This window comes from Castor canadensis, chromosome 5 (genome assembly GCF_047511655.1).
Source record: "Castor canadensis chromosome 5, mCasCan1.hap1v2, whole genome shotgun sequence".
Lineage (NCBI taxonomy): Eukaryota > Metazoa > Chordata > Mammalia > Rodentia > Castoridae > Castor > Castor canadensis.
In genome coordinates, this window is record NC_133390.1 from 22203344 (window position 1) to 22218137 (window position 14794).

At 31.3% G+C, this 14794-nt stretch overlaps 1 protein-coding gene across 2 annotated transcripts in view; it reads right to left on the reverse strand.

Moving 5' to 3' along the window:
- Ncam2 (neural cell adhesion molecule 2) overlaps positions 1–14794 on the reverse strand; it is a 463114-nt gene that overhangs the window by 178445 nt on the left and 269875 nt on the right. For both annotated transcript variants that reach the window (XM_020153019.2, XM_074072870.1), the window contains exon 6: positions 3282–3399. In XM_020153019.2, coding sequence (XP_020008608.2) covers positions 3282–3399 — 118 coding nt within the window. The remainder of the gene's footprint in view (positions 1–3281; positions 3400–14794) is intronic.

The window sequence follows — 14794 nt, forward strand, 5'->3', positions numbered from 1 at the left end:
AGAAAAATGAGTGCTTGCATTAAAAAATAATATTAATGACAGAGTATTAACCATAAGCAACTAAAAAGAACTAAACAATTAAACATAGAATAGAATAAATCTAAAAACAGCACTCAAAGAAATAAAGAACATTAAAAAGAAGAGAACTGAAACCAAAAGTTAATTCTTAGAGATCTTTATATGTACAAACCTGCATCTATACTGATCAGCACAAAGAAAACAGTTGAATAAACAACTAATTGTGAAATTATCAGGATGACAGAGGAACACTGCTGTAGATAAAATAGAAATTAGAAACATAACAAGGGATAAAAAAGAAGTATTTGAATAGAAATGATGGAAGAGAGGTACAGAGTCACTGTTTTTACTCTCTTTTTAACTTATATGTCACTAGGTGTTCATGATATTCTTTGTAAAAAAAATATTACATTGCCCCAGTTTTGGTCCTTAACTACTTTCTTTACTAGTGCCCTGGACTCAACTGTGAAGCCTCTATTCAAACTTTGAATTTCAAACCTCCAAGGTTATTTGAAGAAAGAACCTTTATGGAAGTAAATAACATTAAATGAGGTCACATGAGTGAGGCCTTCATCTGAAGGGACTGGTATAGAAAGAGGAAAAGATACAAGAATTTTCTTTCTCCTTAAATTTCTTTTTTTTTTCTGTATTGTTTGCTGGGGGGGGTGTACATTGTGACCTTTACAAAGGTTTTTACTATGTACCAACTATATCATATTTCATATTCACCCCTCCACCACTCCTTTTTATTTCCCCTGCACCAATTCATGGCATAGTTGCAACAGTTATCATTTTTGCATTTACATGAATGTGTACACATTCTTTGCTCAGTATTTACTCTCCTTCCCCACTTTCCCTGCCACCTCCCCTCTCCCATTTGTGCCAACCCTCCCCCTTGGGCAGGACCTGTTCTGCTCTCCTGTTCCATGATTTTGAGGACAAGATAGAGAAAAAAAAGAGAAAAACATGACACTGTTGCTAGTCTGAGATAAAGACAACCATACAGGGAGTCTCCTTGTGATATTTCATGCATATATGTGTTCTACATCCAATTAGTTATCTCCTCTAATTATCTACATTCTACCTTAGTCCTTTTCTTATGGTGGTATCAGCTGGTTTAAGATTTCTATATTCATTCTTGTATAACGAGTACATCATTCATATTCACGTTTTTAGTTTCCTTCTTTTACCCTATCTGTCCAATTCATGGCACAGTTGCAACAGTTATCATTTTTGCATTTACATGAATGTGTACACATTTTTTGCTCAGTATTTACTCTCATTTTGTTTCAAATTTCTTTTTTTAATAATTAATTGGAAGTATAAAGTCAAGGATAAATCAGCTTCAGAAGATAAATAACAATAATTTCTATCTGTTCCTTGACATGTGACCTTCCCTTAGAATGCACACAGTAGAAAGGTCATTGAGAGGACAAAGAGAGAAAGCAGCTGGATGTGCAGCTAGAAAGAGAGTCCTGCTTGACAACATCCCAGCTGGCACCTTGCTCTTGGAGGTCTAACTTTCAGAATCAGGGGATAGTGAATTTCTGTGTTATTTTATGATGGAAGACTAAGGTTACTAAGACAATGGATTTCATGCTTATCACTTGGAGATGTCATCTCTGTGTATCAGGTTGTCTGCATCTTTCTTTAACTAATTCCCTATATTCCCTAATGTTTATAGGAATATCTTTTCATGAACATATGTGTTCATCTACAGATACACAGGAAGGAATATAAGCTTCACTCTAAAGCTAAGTTTAGTGTCTGTAAATATCAAAACCAAAAGCTCCTATTCTCCCAATACATATTTTCTATCTACAGACTAAAAAAGAAAACTGTTTAAATTTTAAGTAAGTTTCTATTCTATCCTACCCAAGAGATGACATTAATGACATATGAAGATGTCATATGTGAAGATGTCAAGGAACAGATAGAAATTATTGTTATTTATCTTCTGAAGCTGATTTATCCTTGACTTTATAATTCCAATTAATTATTAAAAAAAGAAATTTGAAACAAAATAACCCTAAGCAGAAAATAAGTCCCTCTGAAGTAAAAAAAATCATTAGGCTAAAATTCTATAACAATATTTGTTCATTGTAACAAATGATCTGTGAGCTTCTCTGTGATGTAATTAAATTGTATATTGACTATTAAGGTTCTCTACTGGAAAGCCAGCAATCTCTGAGATACATGATGATTATCTGCAGCTAATATGTTAATATTCAGTGTGTAACCCCTTTATGAATTACTAATACAAAGAATTAATATCGGCAAATAGCAATTAAAAGCACCTTGCTTGAAGAAATATTTGCTGATTATCACCTGTTATTTTAAATGGGTAAACAAGAAAACCAAAGATTTGAAAACAGAAGATAGATAATTTCTGCTAAGACAGAAAATAATGAATAATGAATTTTGGATTTTAACTATTGACCTTAAAATAATTTTTAAAAGCATAGAACTTATTGTGGACACTTTCATACACTTAAATATATATTTTTTTCTAACATTCTCATTGAGTTATTTCTTGCACTCCATGATTTCTGAAGTACAGAAATGATTGTATAAATATTTGTAGCCAATGTTTGTACAGTTAACTGCATCGATAGTTCATGTGTATAGTATTGTTCAATTTTAAACTTTATTGTCTCCAAATTAGTAGTTTAACCCAAAATCTAAAATAATGAGTTTTTTAAATCTGTGCTTGATATTTCAATGTTCATTTGAAAATCTTAAAAAAAATAGAATTAAAATAACCATGAACAGTAGATTTAGAATACAAAGATGGTTTACTCATTTGATAAGGTAAATATTTTTAAAATGCTAAAATTCTTTAAAATTTAACTCTCTGTAATCAGTACACAAATATAATATGTAATAAATTTCATTTTAATAAATGATGTTGTGCACATACAACAAGGTTGCCAGCAACACAAAACATTTATATCAAGAAGACTACAGTAGAACAATAGAAAAAATGAATTAGTTATAGGGCTACTGGGCCCATTTTTAGCCAGAAACCTGTCCTTATGTGCATAATAAGTGCTATCAGAAAGTCCTCAAGTCAAGAAAATTATATCAAAATCACACTGTTGATCTCTTTAACTATTTAATCTAACCAACTTAGCTGAAAAATAATAGCACCTTTAACAAATAAATCTGAAAACAATGTTTTGATTCTTTCTAAAATAATGTATTCCAAACATATCATGAACCTGGGTCTGGACACAAGGCACAGGACATGATTGCTAACCCACCTGGACCAGGAAATGCTGGGCTCTGGAGAGCCCGAGGCTCTGCAGGATAAAGTCATCTCTTCTCCTCTCTCTGCTGTGGCATTAAAAGTTTTCTGAGGCATTGATATTGCTGGTGGCACTGGAGGAAAAATGAACATAAAGCAAATAAAGATGAAATTGTTTGTACCAATACCCATTTTAAGACTCCTTTTAAATGCTTTCTAAATATGCTAAGCTATGCACTTGATATTTATGATTTTTATTTTCTGATTTCATAATGAAATCACTTTAAGGTCATTAATCTTCCTTTTCATGTACTATAATTGAAATAATTTACCATGGTGTTATTTTACTGTTTCTTAATCCACAATGAACTATATGTTTAGCAAATACACATATATATGTAAAAATATGTCTTGTACAAAATATGTATCACAAAAAGACAACATCACACTGACTTAATCAATAGAGACTAGTTTGAACATAAATGGATTTCCTATTTGGGTTCTCATTGGCACATGCAATGCCATAAGCAATCATTCACTGTTTTAAGACAGGGCTTTCAAATTAGGTGTCAAACCATAATGTTCTTTCTGATTAACTACACTTAATTTCTTCAAACAACTATAAAACATTTTATGAAAAGAAACTGCTTAAGCCACAGAGAGTGTGAAAATAGATTTCACGAACAATTCAATTTTAAAATTAAGCTTCCCCAATTTCTAACTAATTACATTATGGAAATTGTATATGCTGCACATTTTGGACATGTTGAAACTATTATAGAAATGTACTGCTTGCAATAAACAAGTCACTAATATCATAAAATAACAAACTTCAAAGAAAAGAATAAATTGTATCTCAATGCTCATTTTCATCATATTAAATTGAATATGACAAATTAATACTTCTAAAATTAATCCTCTTAATAGATTTATTTTTCACATACCACAAACAACATGACCAGACAAGCATTTAGAAGTGTGATTATGATTAAATATTTTCCAATAGCATTCAGATCAGCATTGATGCTGTATTATGTCCATTGGTGATGGGGATTGAACTGATATTTATCTTCATAATTAAAATAAATAAAGTTTATGCCTTTATGAATTTAGATACGGGAAGCATGACTGACATGCTATCTCTGAAATAACTTAATAATTACTAGCATTACAAAAGATGAACCTCTTCCAATATTAACTACTCTGAATTTTAAGTACATTATCATCAGACTTTTTTGTTTTCCTCTCCTCGTAATTATTAAAAGTACATTTTAATTAAAATAGTTTGCTTCAACTCTTGTTACTTATAAATGTAATTGAAATAATGCTATTATTATAATAGCACAGATTTTAGACATATCAGAGAATTATAAAAACATGAATTCTATAAAAGAAATTTTCTATACAGTTAAGTATATGTAGAGAGAACCAATTTCAAATTAGTAACCAAATGCTCCAATTCATGTTCTGATACTATTAATTGAAAAAAAAATTTAATCTTCATCATAATTTTCTTTTCTCTGAAGTAAGCTTTCTAGGATGGTTTTTAAATATTAACAAATCTTTGTGCATTGTGCTACATTAAATCTGATAACAAAATGTCTATTCTGTGTTACAATGAAGACTATCAAGCAATAGGTACATTACATATTCACACAGTTTTGAAGAATGATTCCTGAATTATTATGGACAATAGTATCAAAATATGAGGACATTTTATACTACATCAGGTGTAAAGAATATTCAGGGAACTTACTGCTATTTTAGACTATAGAAAGAATTTGTATGTCTGCTATTACTTCATTAGTACTGAATGCTCCATTCAAGTGGATCAAATAATTCTATAAGGATTGTATTTTATTCAAATATCTTGCTATCTCACAAATCCTACATCTATTCTATTTCTACTTTTAAAAATAATTATTTCACATTTAGCTGCATCTGTTTTGTAGCACCCAGTTTTAATATCTCTACCAACTTTATTATTCCGTATTCCATAAATGGTCAACAATTTCTAGTAGGCTTCTTCGTTCATTCATTGGCTGTAAGAAACACAAGGTTGTACAGCAAGTAGCTCTATACATCTCGAAAATATGAAGGCTGTGGTTTGCCTCCAAGTTACTATTTCCCTCAGTGGCTTTCTTAGGCATCAAATAGACCACTAATTTAACATTTCACTTTCCCTTTTGTCACCCATGCAACAAAGAGAATTCGTAAGCATTCTGAGTTTGGCAAAAATTTCTTCCTCTACTTACTCTAAACCATTTCTCAGAAGATGACAAATGTGATACCATCAATGGAATAATCATTTATTTCACAGATTTTGTGGGTTAAATGAATTGGCACCCATTAATTCCTCCAAATTTGTTCAGGATAAGGATAACTAACCTCACTCTATTGCAGTCAGAAAGGCTACACTTTTACAGTTCATGTTCTATATAGATCTAAATATGTACCAACAAATAAGTTCACATGTGGATCATGTATCTATCAGAGTACTGCTAAATTCAACACTCACAATCTTTGTAAGAACTTTTGTAAATATCATAATGTACTCCTGGTACAACAATAATATAAGAAAAAAAGATTCACAATCCTTTTATGTTAATATTTCCTCATTTTTTACATCTCAATTTCTAACAAAGAGACCACATGGACAAGCAGGAGACTAAAGTATTTTCTTTTTCTAACATCCTATATTGATCATCTTAGTCTATATGCAAACCAAATTCGTTCCTTTCCTCAGGTCTTTCACTTTCCATAAGTTCATTAACACATAACTCCTTCCATTAAATATAAATGTTGAAAATACAATACTGAAATAACTCAGAAACCACATTTGCAAAGGCAATTCATCTTAATCAAGGATAGTGTACAGCTATAAAAATTTAAGTCAATTTTAAGAATCTTTCATTGACAAAGATTTAAGAATCTTCATTTTGCAACTTATATCTTTGACAATATTTATAAAATTATCTTGTAATATCATAACGTAAAGAATGGCTGGTATTTGGATATTATGTAGCTGCTATGCAAGATATTTCAGTTATGGAGAGTGCCTTCTCATCACAATTTTAATCAAGTTACTACTTTCCAGTGGTCATATCAGCCATCAGTGGAATCATATTTGCACTTTTCTGATTAGCTGCATTTCTTCCTCATATGTCTTTTTCTTTTAGTGATGTTGAATTGAATCCAGTGCCTCAGACATGCCATCGTTATCTACATCTCTAGACCAGTTACTTTTATTTCTTTATGCAAATATTCACCCACATAATTTATATTTCCTTCTCTATTTTATAAAACATATCTTTTCTTTGCTGTGCCTTTTTTCCTTTTTACTAAACTAACAATACATGTGAGATTTACATTTATGTTAATATGCAGAGAATATCCTCAATCTTATTCAACTTGCACATTATCCCATTTTTTGATATACTATTGGGCATATATGAAGTCACATATGTGTATGTATAACATATGTGTATATATAACATACACATAGAAAAGGTGTATGTTATAATTTTATCAACTGGATTGAACATTAAACATCAAACAATAAATGGATATATAGTATTGATTAAAGAAGTCTAAATCCAGTATGTCAACTTTGCCTCAGTAGATATCATGCCATTTTGTTTTCTTCTTCTTTGTTCTTTTTTGAGATGCTTGAGATCAATCTAGGGCCTCACAAAAGCCAGGCAAGTGTTTTACCACCAAGTTACCCTCCCACAGCCCTCACTATGCCATTTCTGTCCACACAATGAATTAATTTAATAACCAAAAATAAAAATGAATGAAAAGAACAATGAACACTGAGATAAGTAATTATAAAATTTATTAAAGCTAACTCAATAGTGAATACTATGAGCAGTGTAATAACAAAATATTTTTAAAGAAAACCCAAGTGAAAAATTATAGTTTGAAGCATGGAAATCCTAAGACTTCATGAAAGGTACTTTGGCCATAAGCTTGCCTGATTTTATGATTTTTAATACTATAATCTTTGATTCACAATATTGCACAACAGAAGTTCTCAAAGAAACCCTGGGGTCCCCACTACTATTTCAAAGGGTCTCTGTGGCTCCTCCATACATATGGATTTTCTCCCACACAAGTCAATTATTTGCTTGAGCTAAAGGAGGAAACGTGCAAAGATACTCTTATGTGAAAAAGTGATTTTTCTCAGGCTCAAAAACATAAAACAAAATATTGAATACAGCAGCAGGTCTGATTATCCATCTGTTTTCTCCTAACTAATTCTTTTTTTAGAAAAGTTTGCAAAAATGTTAAAAGAGAATCTACCCATTCACTACTGTTTTAGGTTTGATAATTATTTTTCCTATATATTTATATGTTAATATGTTTATTTTTAGCAATAAATTAATAAATTAAAGCTAAATGAAGTACCAAGATATATTTAAATTTTCTCAGATTTATTGTCTACCATGGTATATGGAGTTTGTCTCAAATATGGATGGTAGATCTTGTATGCAAATATGTAATGTAGGTAGATTCAAGACATGCAAATAAGCTAAAATATGTTTATTTGAGCTAACTTCAAAATAATTTTACACATAAAGGTTGAATTTGGAATTTGTAGGCTTTTGAGCTAATACTCCCATCCTACTCTGAAGAAATAAATAAAGGACAAATAAATGTTCAGAGAACTGTTTGATTTATTTATGTAATAAGGACTCACAGTAAATCTATATGTTGCAAAAGATGTATGGGAGAAAACTTATCTTGGTTAAAATAAAGCTAGTCAATTTACTTTAATACCTTTTTTCACAGTTTATTATCATTTTCAGTTGGACTAAAGAGTTTTATTATGACTTACATAGATGCATATAATATACCACAATGAAATTCACCCTATCACCTTCCTTATACCTATGCCCCTTCTTAAAACACTTTCAACAGATTTCATGGTTATATTTTCACACATGAGCATGAAGTACTTCAACCATATTCATTCCCACCTTTCACGCTCTCCTTTTGCCCCTCTGCCTCCTGATGGTACCCGTTCCCAAAAAGAAACTGTTTTACATTCCTGTTGTTCATGCAATACCTTAAATATATGAGAAAATCATCAAGTGATCAAGCAGTTCATGAGGCTATGATTATTACTACCACATATTTCAAAATACCAAAATTTGCAATGCTAACACTTTTTCCAACTGTAATAAACTGCAAAAAAGAAGGCAGCAAGATAGCCTTTTACTTTGTTCCCTATAAGTTTGTTTTAATTTTATCTCATTGCTATGTTAGATAAACATGATGTTAAACGCATGACTGCCAAAAGTCAACAAGTAGCCTGGATTCATCCTAAAGTGTGAGCTAAATATGTAATGTTGCAATGAAGAAATAGACCAAGTAGCAATCAAATCTTATCAGCAATAAACTATTTCAGGAAATACTTCTATTAATTCCTTATGGATATTAAAAGGAATAGGAAATATTAACCATATACATGAAAACAAGCATAAACTGTGTCATGAAGTCTCAGTTATGGTAAAGTAGACAAGCCCCACAGCTCCTTGTCTCTTCAATTAAAATGGCTATAACATTTGGGAAAAATAACATGGATTATAATTTGAAGACTCAAATATAAATGGTAGCAGCAGTATTGCTATTAGAAAGATAAAAGAATGTGATATTGCACACAAACATGAGTATATTTTTTCGAAATCCCCTGTAATGAATCAAAGCCAGTCTAAAACCCCTAAGTGGTCATTAGCATTGACTGAGAAAAGTCCAAAAAGCCTTACACTTCAGAGTTAAGGAACAAGAAAGAAATCTCTTAGTGAGAAGGGCAGCAAGGGGAAGCACGAAAAACCTAATTCTCTGAAAGAAGGGATTCTTTTGTAATTAGATATATTACAATCTCAACAGCAAACTCATTTCTCTGACTAGTGGTACCTAAATGTCAGCTTAGTAGGAGCAGAGGGTGTTAAATAAAACCACAGATTTCTGAGGGCAAGACTGAAAAGTGGAGATAAGGAAGAAGACAGACAGCGTAGAGCTGGAAAAGCTTGAAAAGGAAACCAGATAAAATTGTTTATAAATCTTGAGCTGTCTTCTGGTTTGTACATGTGTGGATTTCATCTTAAACAGAAACAACAGTTTGTGAATTGATAAATACTGAACAGCTTTCAAAAATGAAACAAATTTTGAGTTACACACCAAGAACTAAAGCCAGAATATGCAATTTGAATATAGACAAATTTGTTTCCTCCAAATACAAAAATTTCAACATTCCACAGAACTAAATGAATCCCAAAGTCAATAAAGTAGTATTTAAAAACCTGATATGACTTATTTCTTCATTATATGAAAAACTAATAAAATCTCAGGTCAATTGGAAATTCAATGGCATGTTGACACATCTTGGGTAATCTAAAGACTAGTTTCAAATAACTATTGTGACCCAGAAGTGATACAGGTGATGCAATTAGTTGGCAGGAAAATTAAAACACATATTATGACTCTATTTCACATGCACAAGAATCTAGATGAATTAGTGATCATGATATAAATGAGTAGGTATTTAAAAATCAAATGTCTGTATTTGATTAAAACCACAGTGCTGGAGAAAAAAATACAGTGTGTAGTATTAATATTGAAATAAACACAGCAGAAGCTTAGTGAAGCTGATCAGATATTGACAGACTATTAAGAACTTTATACATCGAGAAAAATACTGGAAGAATATGACCAGAACATCTGTGAGTTGTCCGGCAAGTTCATGTGAAGTAATATATATGATGCTAGATTCACAAAATATGTAAAGAGTAGTGAATATGACTTGAGTAGACAATGGTTGACATTTCTGTGATTTGAAAAAAATTATTATGTGACTTTGTGAACCACGCTCAAGAACAAACATGTTGAAAGAAAACCACCAAGCTTTATCATATCCCCAAAAATCTGAAGAAATTATAAATAGAAGCTCATAAAGAATCTGAATATCTAATGGATGAGATACTTTACATACAGAGGAACAAAAGAAAGAAGGCAGCGGTTTTCCATCAAAAATAAATTGGGCTCAAAATTATTAATAAGAATGTTTAAGGTAGCAGGAGAGTAAAAGTCTTGTGTTTTAAAATGTTATACCAAGCAGAAATTTCTTTCATATGAATTCTGAATACTGTCTCAGATATACACCAAACCAAGTTAAACAGCAGACTTGCTGTACGAAAGGCTAAAGAAAGTCATACTGGCAAATGAATCTGATACCAGATGTTATTCTGGATATATATGAAGGCATGAAGAACCCTGGAAATGGTGACTATGTAGATGAGTAAAATATTTTCTTATTAATAGTAGCTATTAACATAATAGATAATTTATTCTAATTAATACCAGCTAATTGGCACCTTAAAGAAAGTATATAGAAAAAAGGACTATATTGTTACATTGTAGAAGAAAGCAGAAATAGATGAAATATATCATAAAGAACAGATAAAACAGAAATCAAGTAGTAAGATAGTGGATGGAAATCCACTTAAATCAATATGATAAATAAATGTATTTAATATACATTATTAAAACACTCTGACTTTGAGACAGATATTGTAAGAGTAAATTAAAATTAAGACTCAAATATATACTTTTTACAAAAGCCTATTTTATAATTAGGAAACATTTAGGTTAAAATTAAAAGGAAGTAAATAATTAAAGTGAATAGAAAAAAATGATAGCTGAACTATACAACTATCAGTCAATGTAGATTTCAGAGCAAAAGATATTATTGGCGATAAGTAGAATCATTTATTAGTAATAAAGATGTAAAGTCATCAAAAAAATATAAAAATTCCAACATTTATGCATAAAATAATAATGCTTCAATATACATAAGGAAGAAGTTGATAAAATTACAAAGAGAAATAAACACAACTAAAATTTTATGAGAGACTCAATAACTGCCACAATAAGTAAACAAAATATTAAAATGGTTACAGAGACTTGATCAAGCAAACCAATTGATGGTTGCCAAAACTCCAAGAAACATAAGCAGATTACAAAATCTTTTTAAATGCATTAAAATCAAACTAGAGGTGGGGGGGAAGGGGAGAGAAATGGCCCAAACAATGAATGCACATGTGAATAAATGAATAATTTTTTTAAAGTCAACTAGAAGGTATTGAGAGATTGATATGTGGAAAATCCCCACACTAAACTCCCCATACCTTATATATTAAAGGATTTTTAGTATGCAAGGTTGTTTAAATCACTTCAGTATATAAAGTGGTTAAATTTTTAGTATATTAAATGGTTTATATCACTTCCACAATGTAAACTTTAGATCTGAATAGGCTTACTAATGATATCTAATAACCATTAAATGAACACATAATTCAAACTAAAAACCTTGTTTCCCAATACTAAGAAGAAAGCTCTTCCTAGCAGGTCATGTGAGGCCAATTTTACTCTGTACCAAAGATTATTTTGAGTGAGAGAAAAGTGTAAAAAATCTACTCAAAATGAAGTACAGATTGTGTAATAATATTTACATAATGTCAAGGATTTTTGTGGGTAATATTCATTTACCAAAGTTATGATTTTGAACATGCCATTTATTTTGCATATATACTCATGCAATTAAATAAAATATAATACTCATGTAATTAAATAAAATATATATAAAATTTAAAGATGTGTAGTTTATTTTATATCATATACACTTTAAATAATTATTAATATACATGAAAAATAACTGAAATTGGATTGGTAGATTGGCATTAAAATGGGACGTACCCTCAGAGTAATAGAAACTACAGGTTATTTAATCTGAAGAGAACAAAAGCTACTTGCTAATAATACAAAATATCTTTGTGTTTGAGGCAATCTCATTTTCACACAAAATAACTAAAAACTTAGTATGACCCATGCCGTAATCTTGGCTGTTTCCAGAGCTTGGTATTATAAATAGTGCTGCAATAAACATGGGTGTGCAGCTGCCTTTGGAATAACCCAAGTCACATTCCTTTGTGTATATCCCTAGGAGTGGAATTGCTGGATTATATGTCAGATCTATGTTTAGTTTTTTAAGAATACTCCATATTGTTTTCCAAGGTAGTTTTACTAGCCTACATTCCTATCATGTATGAGGGTTCCATGGGTCATACACTAAGGGGAGAAGGCACACAGAAGGAATAGGGAAAGGGAAGGAAATCTAAAACTTGAATGTGGTTTATGTACTCACTGTAGAGAAGCTAAAATAGTAATCTTTTTTTTCTTTATTCATGTGTTCATATGTACATACATTGTTTGGGTCATTTCTCCCCCCTGCCCACCTCCCTTTCCGTCTCCCCCACACCTGCTGGCTTAATCTTAAACTGGCATAGACCACTAAAGGAAGGGGACTAGGAAGTAGTGAAGAGGTCTGGAAGAGATGAAACAATGTGGGTGGCAATACACATGTGCACGGAAGCAACGTTAGGAATCTCTCTGTATAGCTCTCATCAACTCAAACTGGCAAAAAGGCTATGTTTTTTTCACTGTCTCTTGTTTTCACTTCAACAAAATTGGAGAACAAGAAGGCAGAACAGGTTCTACCTGGAAGTGGGGGTGGGGAGAAAGTATATACACATGTGATTAAATGTAAAAATGATGAAATTAAAAAAAAAAGAAATTAACAACTAAAAAAAAGCTAAAAACTGACAAAATCATTACAGAGGTTATAAACTGGTTGCTATATACATATGTCTATAATAATCCGTGAGATTATAAAATATTTTCATTCTTGAAGGACAAATGGTATAATCTGTGTGAGAAGTGACATGGAAATGGATAACTTACAATCAATGTTAAAGGTACATGGGATGGTTAACAGTTCAGTTGGAAAACCTCTTTCACTATCTTCAGGATATTTAGATGATTGATATTTGATTTTTTTGTCCAAGATAAAGCCATAAAAAGTTATTATATGCCTGGAAATTCTCCTAGCAACCCTGAAGTAATTTTTTACAGTAACATTTTCTCCTAGCCTGAGCAATTTGTGAGGCCTGGCTTAAGGATATTAAGAGGTTCACTGCATGAGAAATACTGAGATCTTGGTGGTTAGGCTAAACTGATTTGGGCAGATAGAAATCAGTGTGCCAAAAAACAAAAACAAAAAAAACCCCAGAAAACAAAGAAGGCTCATACCCATAATCCTAGCTACTCGATAGGCTGGGATCAGGAGGATCACAGTCCAAGAACAGACAGGGCAAATTGTTCATAATAACCATAGCAAAATCTACCAGAGCTGTGACTTAAGCAGTGGGGTGTCTGCTTTGCAAACATGAATTCCTGAGTTCAAATACCAGTCTCCCCAGAAAAAGAACAAAAACAGAAAAGAAAAATAAAAGGAAAAGAGAGATAAGAAGATGATACAGTACAAGGAATGAGATTAGGTACAACTGAATAGATACTCAAGTATTCCTGCCTCCATTACCTCATATTTGAAGCTGAAGTTTAGTAAATCACTTTCTCACAATTTTACAAAAGCTTTAGAAAATAATGTACCATATGCCAGAGAAGAACATTTTATAAAAGTAATACTTTATTGACTATGTTTTAAACTCTCAAGTTATTTCCAGTTATTTTATCTTTGTGAATATTTTCTGGGTAGATCTGAAGGGCTAGAAATCCAATGGTAGAGATGTATAGGAATTCAAACAAGAGAGATAATGTTGATCTCTTTTTAAGTCATGTATCATAATTTGTGTAAATGGGTGTGCTTGGATATAAATGTAGTGTAATTATATAGTGAAAAGATTTCAACAATTTACAGAAAAGATGACAAGCTGATTCTACAATGATCTGTTTATCAACTTTTGAAAGATTCCACATAGTATTCTAGAGTGAAATAAGGTATGATAATCAAAGACAGGCAGTCACCGAGAAGGCAGTAAAAAAGGTTTAGGAAGGTTGGAAAGTTTACCTGAAGACCCAATAAAAAGCAGACATAAAGAAATATAGAATACAGGAAAACATTTGAAAATACCAAGAGAGAATTAATGTTGTCAAGATGAAGGAAAACAGATGATTAGATGTAGAATGCTAAAGACATGTAGCACAATTTCTCTGAAACTATTGATCATACTTCTTTGTGAATTTATCCACAGTCTCACAATTTTGTAGTATTGCTCCAGACACAGCATTAAAGACAACCACGTCAAGTTTCTCATTTAATAGGCGAGTCCAACAACATCAGTTAATAGGTCTCTATTTTCTGTAGTTTCATTCTTCATTGGATGTTCCTGCACATTTATATTTCAAGTCACACAAGTGTGAATTTTACTCAGTCTACTTAAATAATATTGTTTACCTTAATAAGTTTTGTAAGTTTGTAATTGCAAAATTCAATAGGTATACTTCTGTTTTTATCTTATTAAACTTCTGAAAGCAGCTACTAAACTGAGTCAAAAATCCACACTGGACATCTAGAGATTACCCTGGATTCCTCTTGTTTCTATGTCACAGCTGTGATATGGTGACTACTTCAAATATTACCTATTTATTTAGCTTCCTTTCCATTTT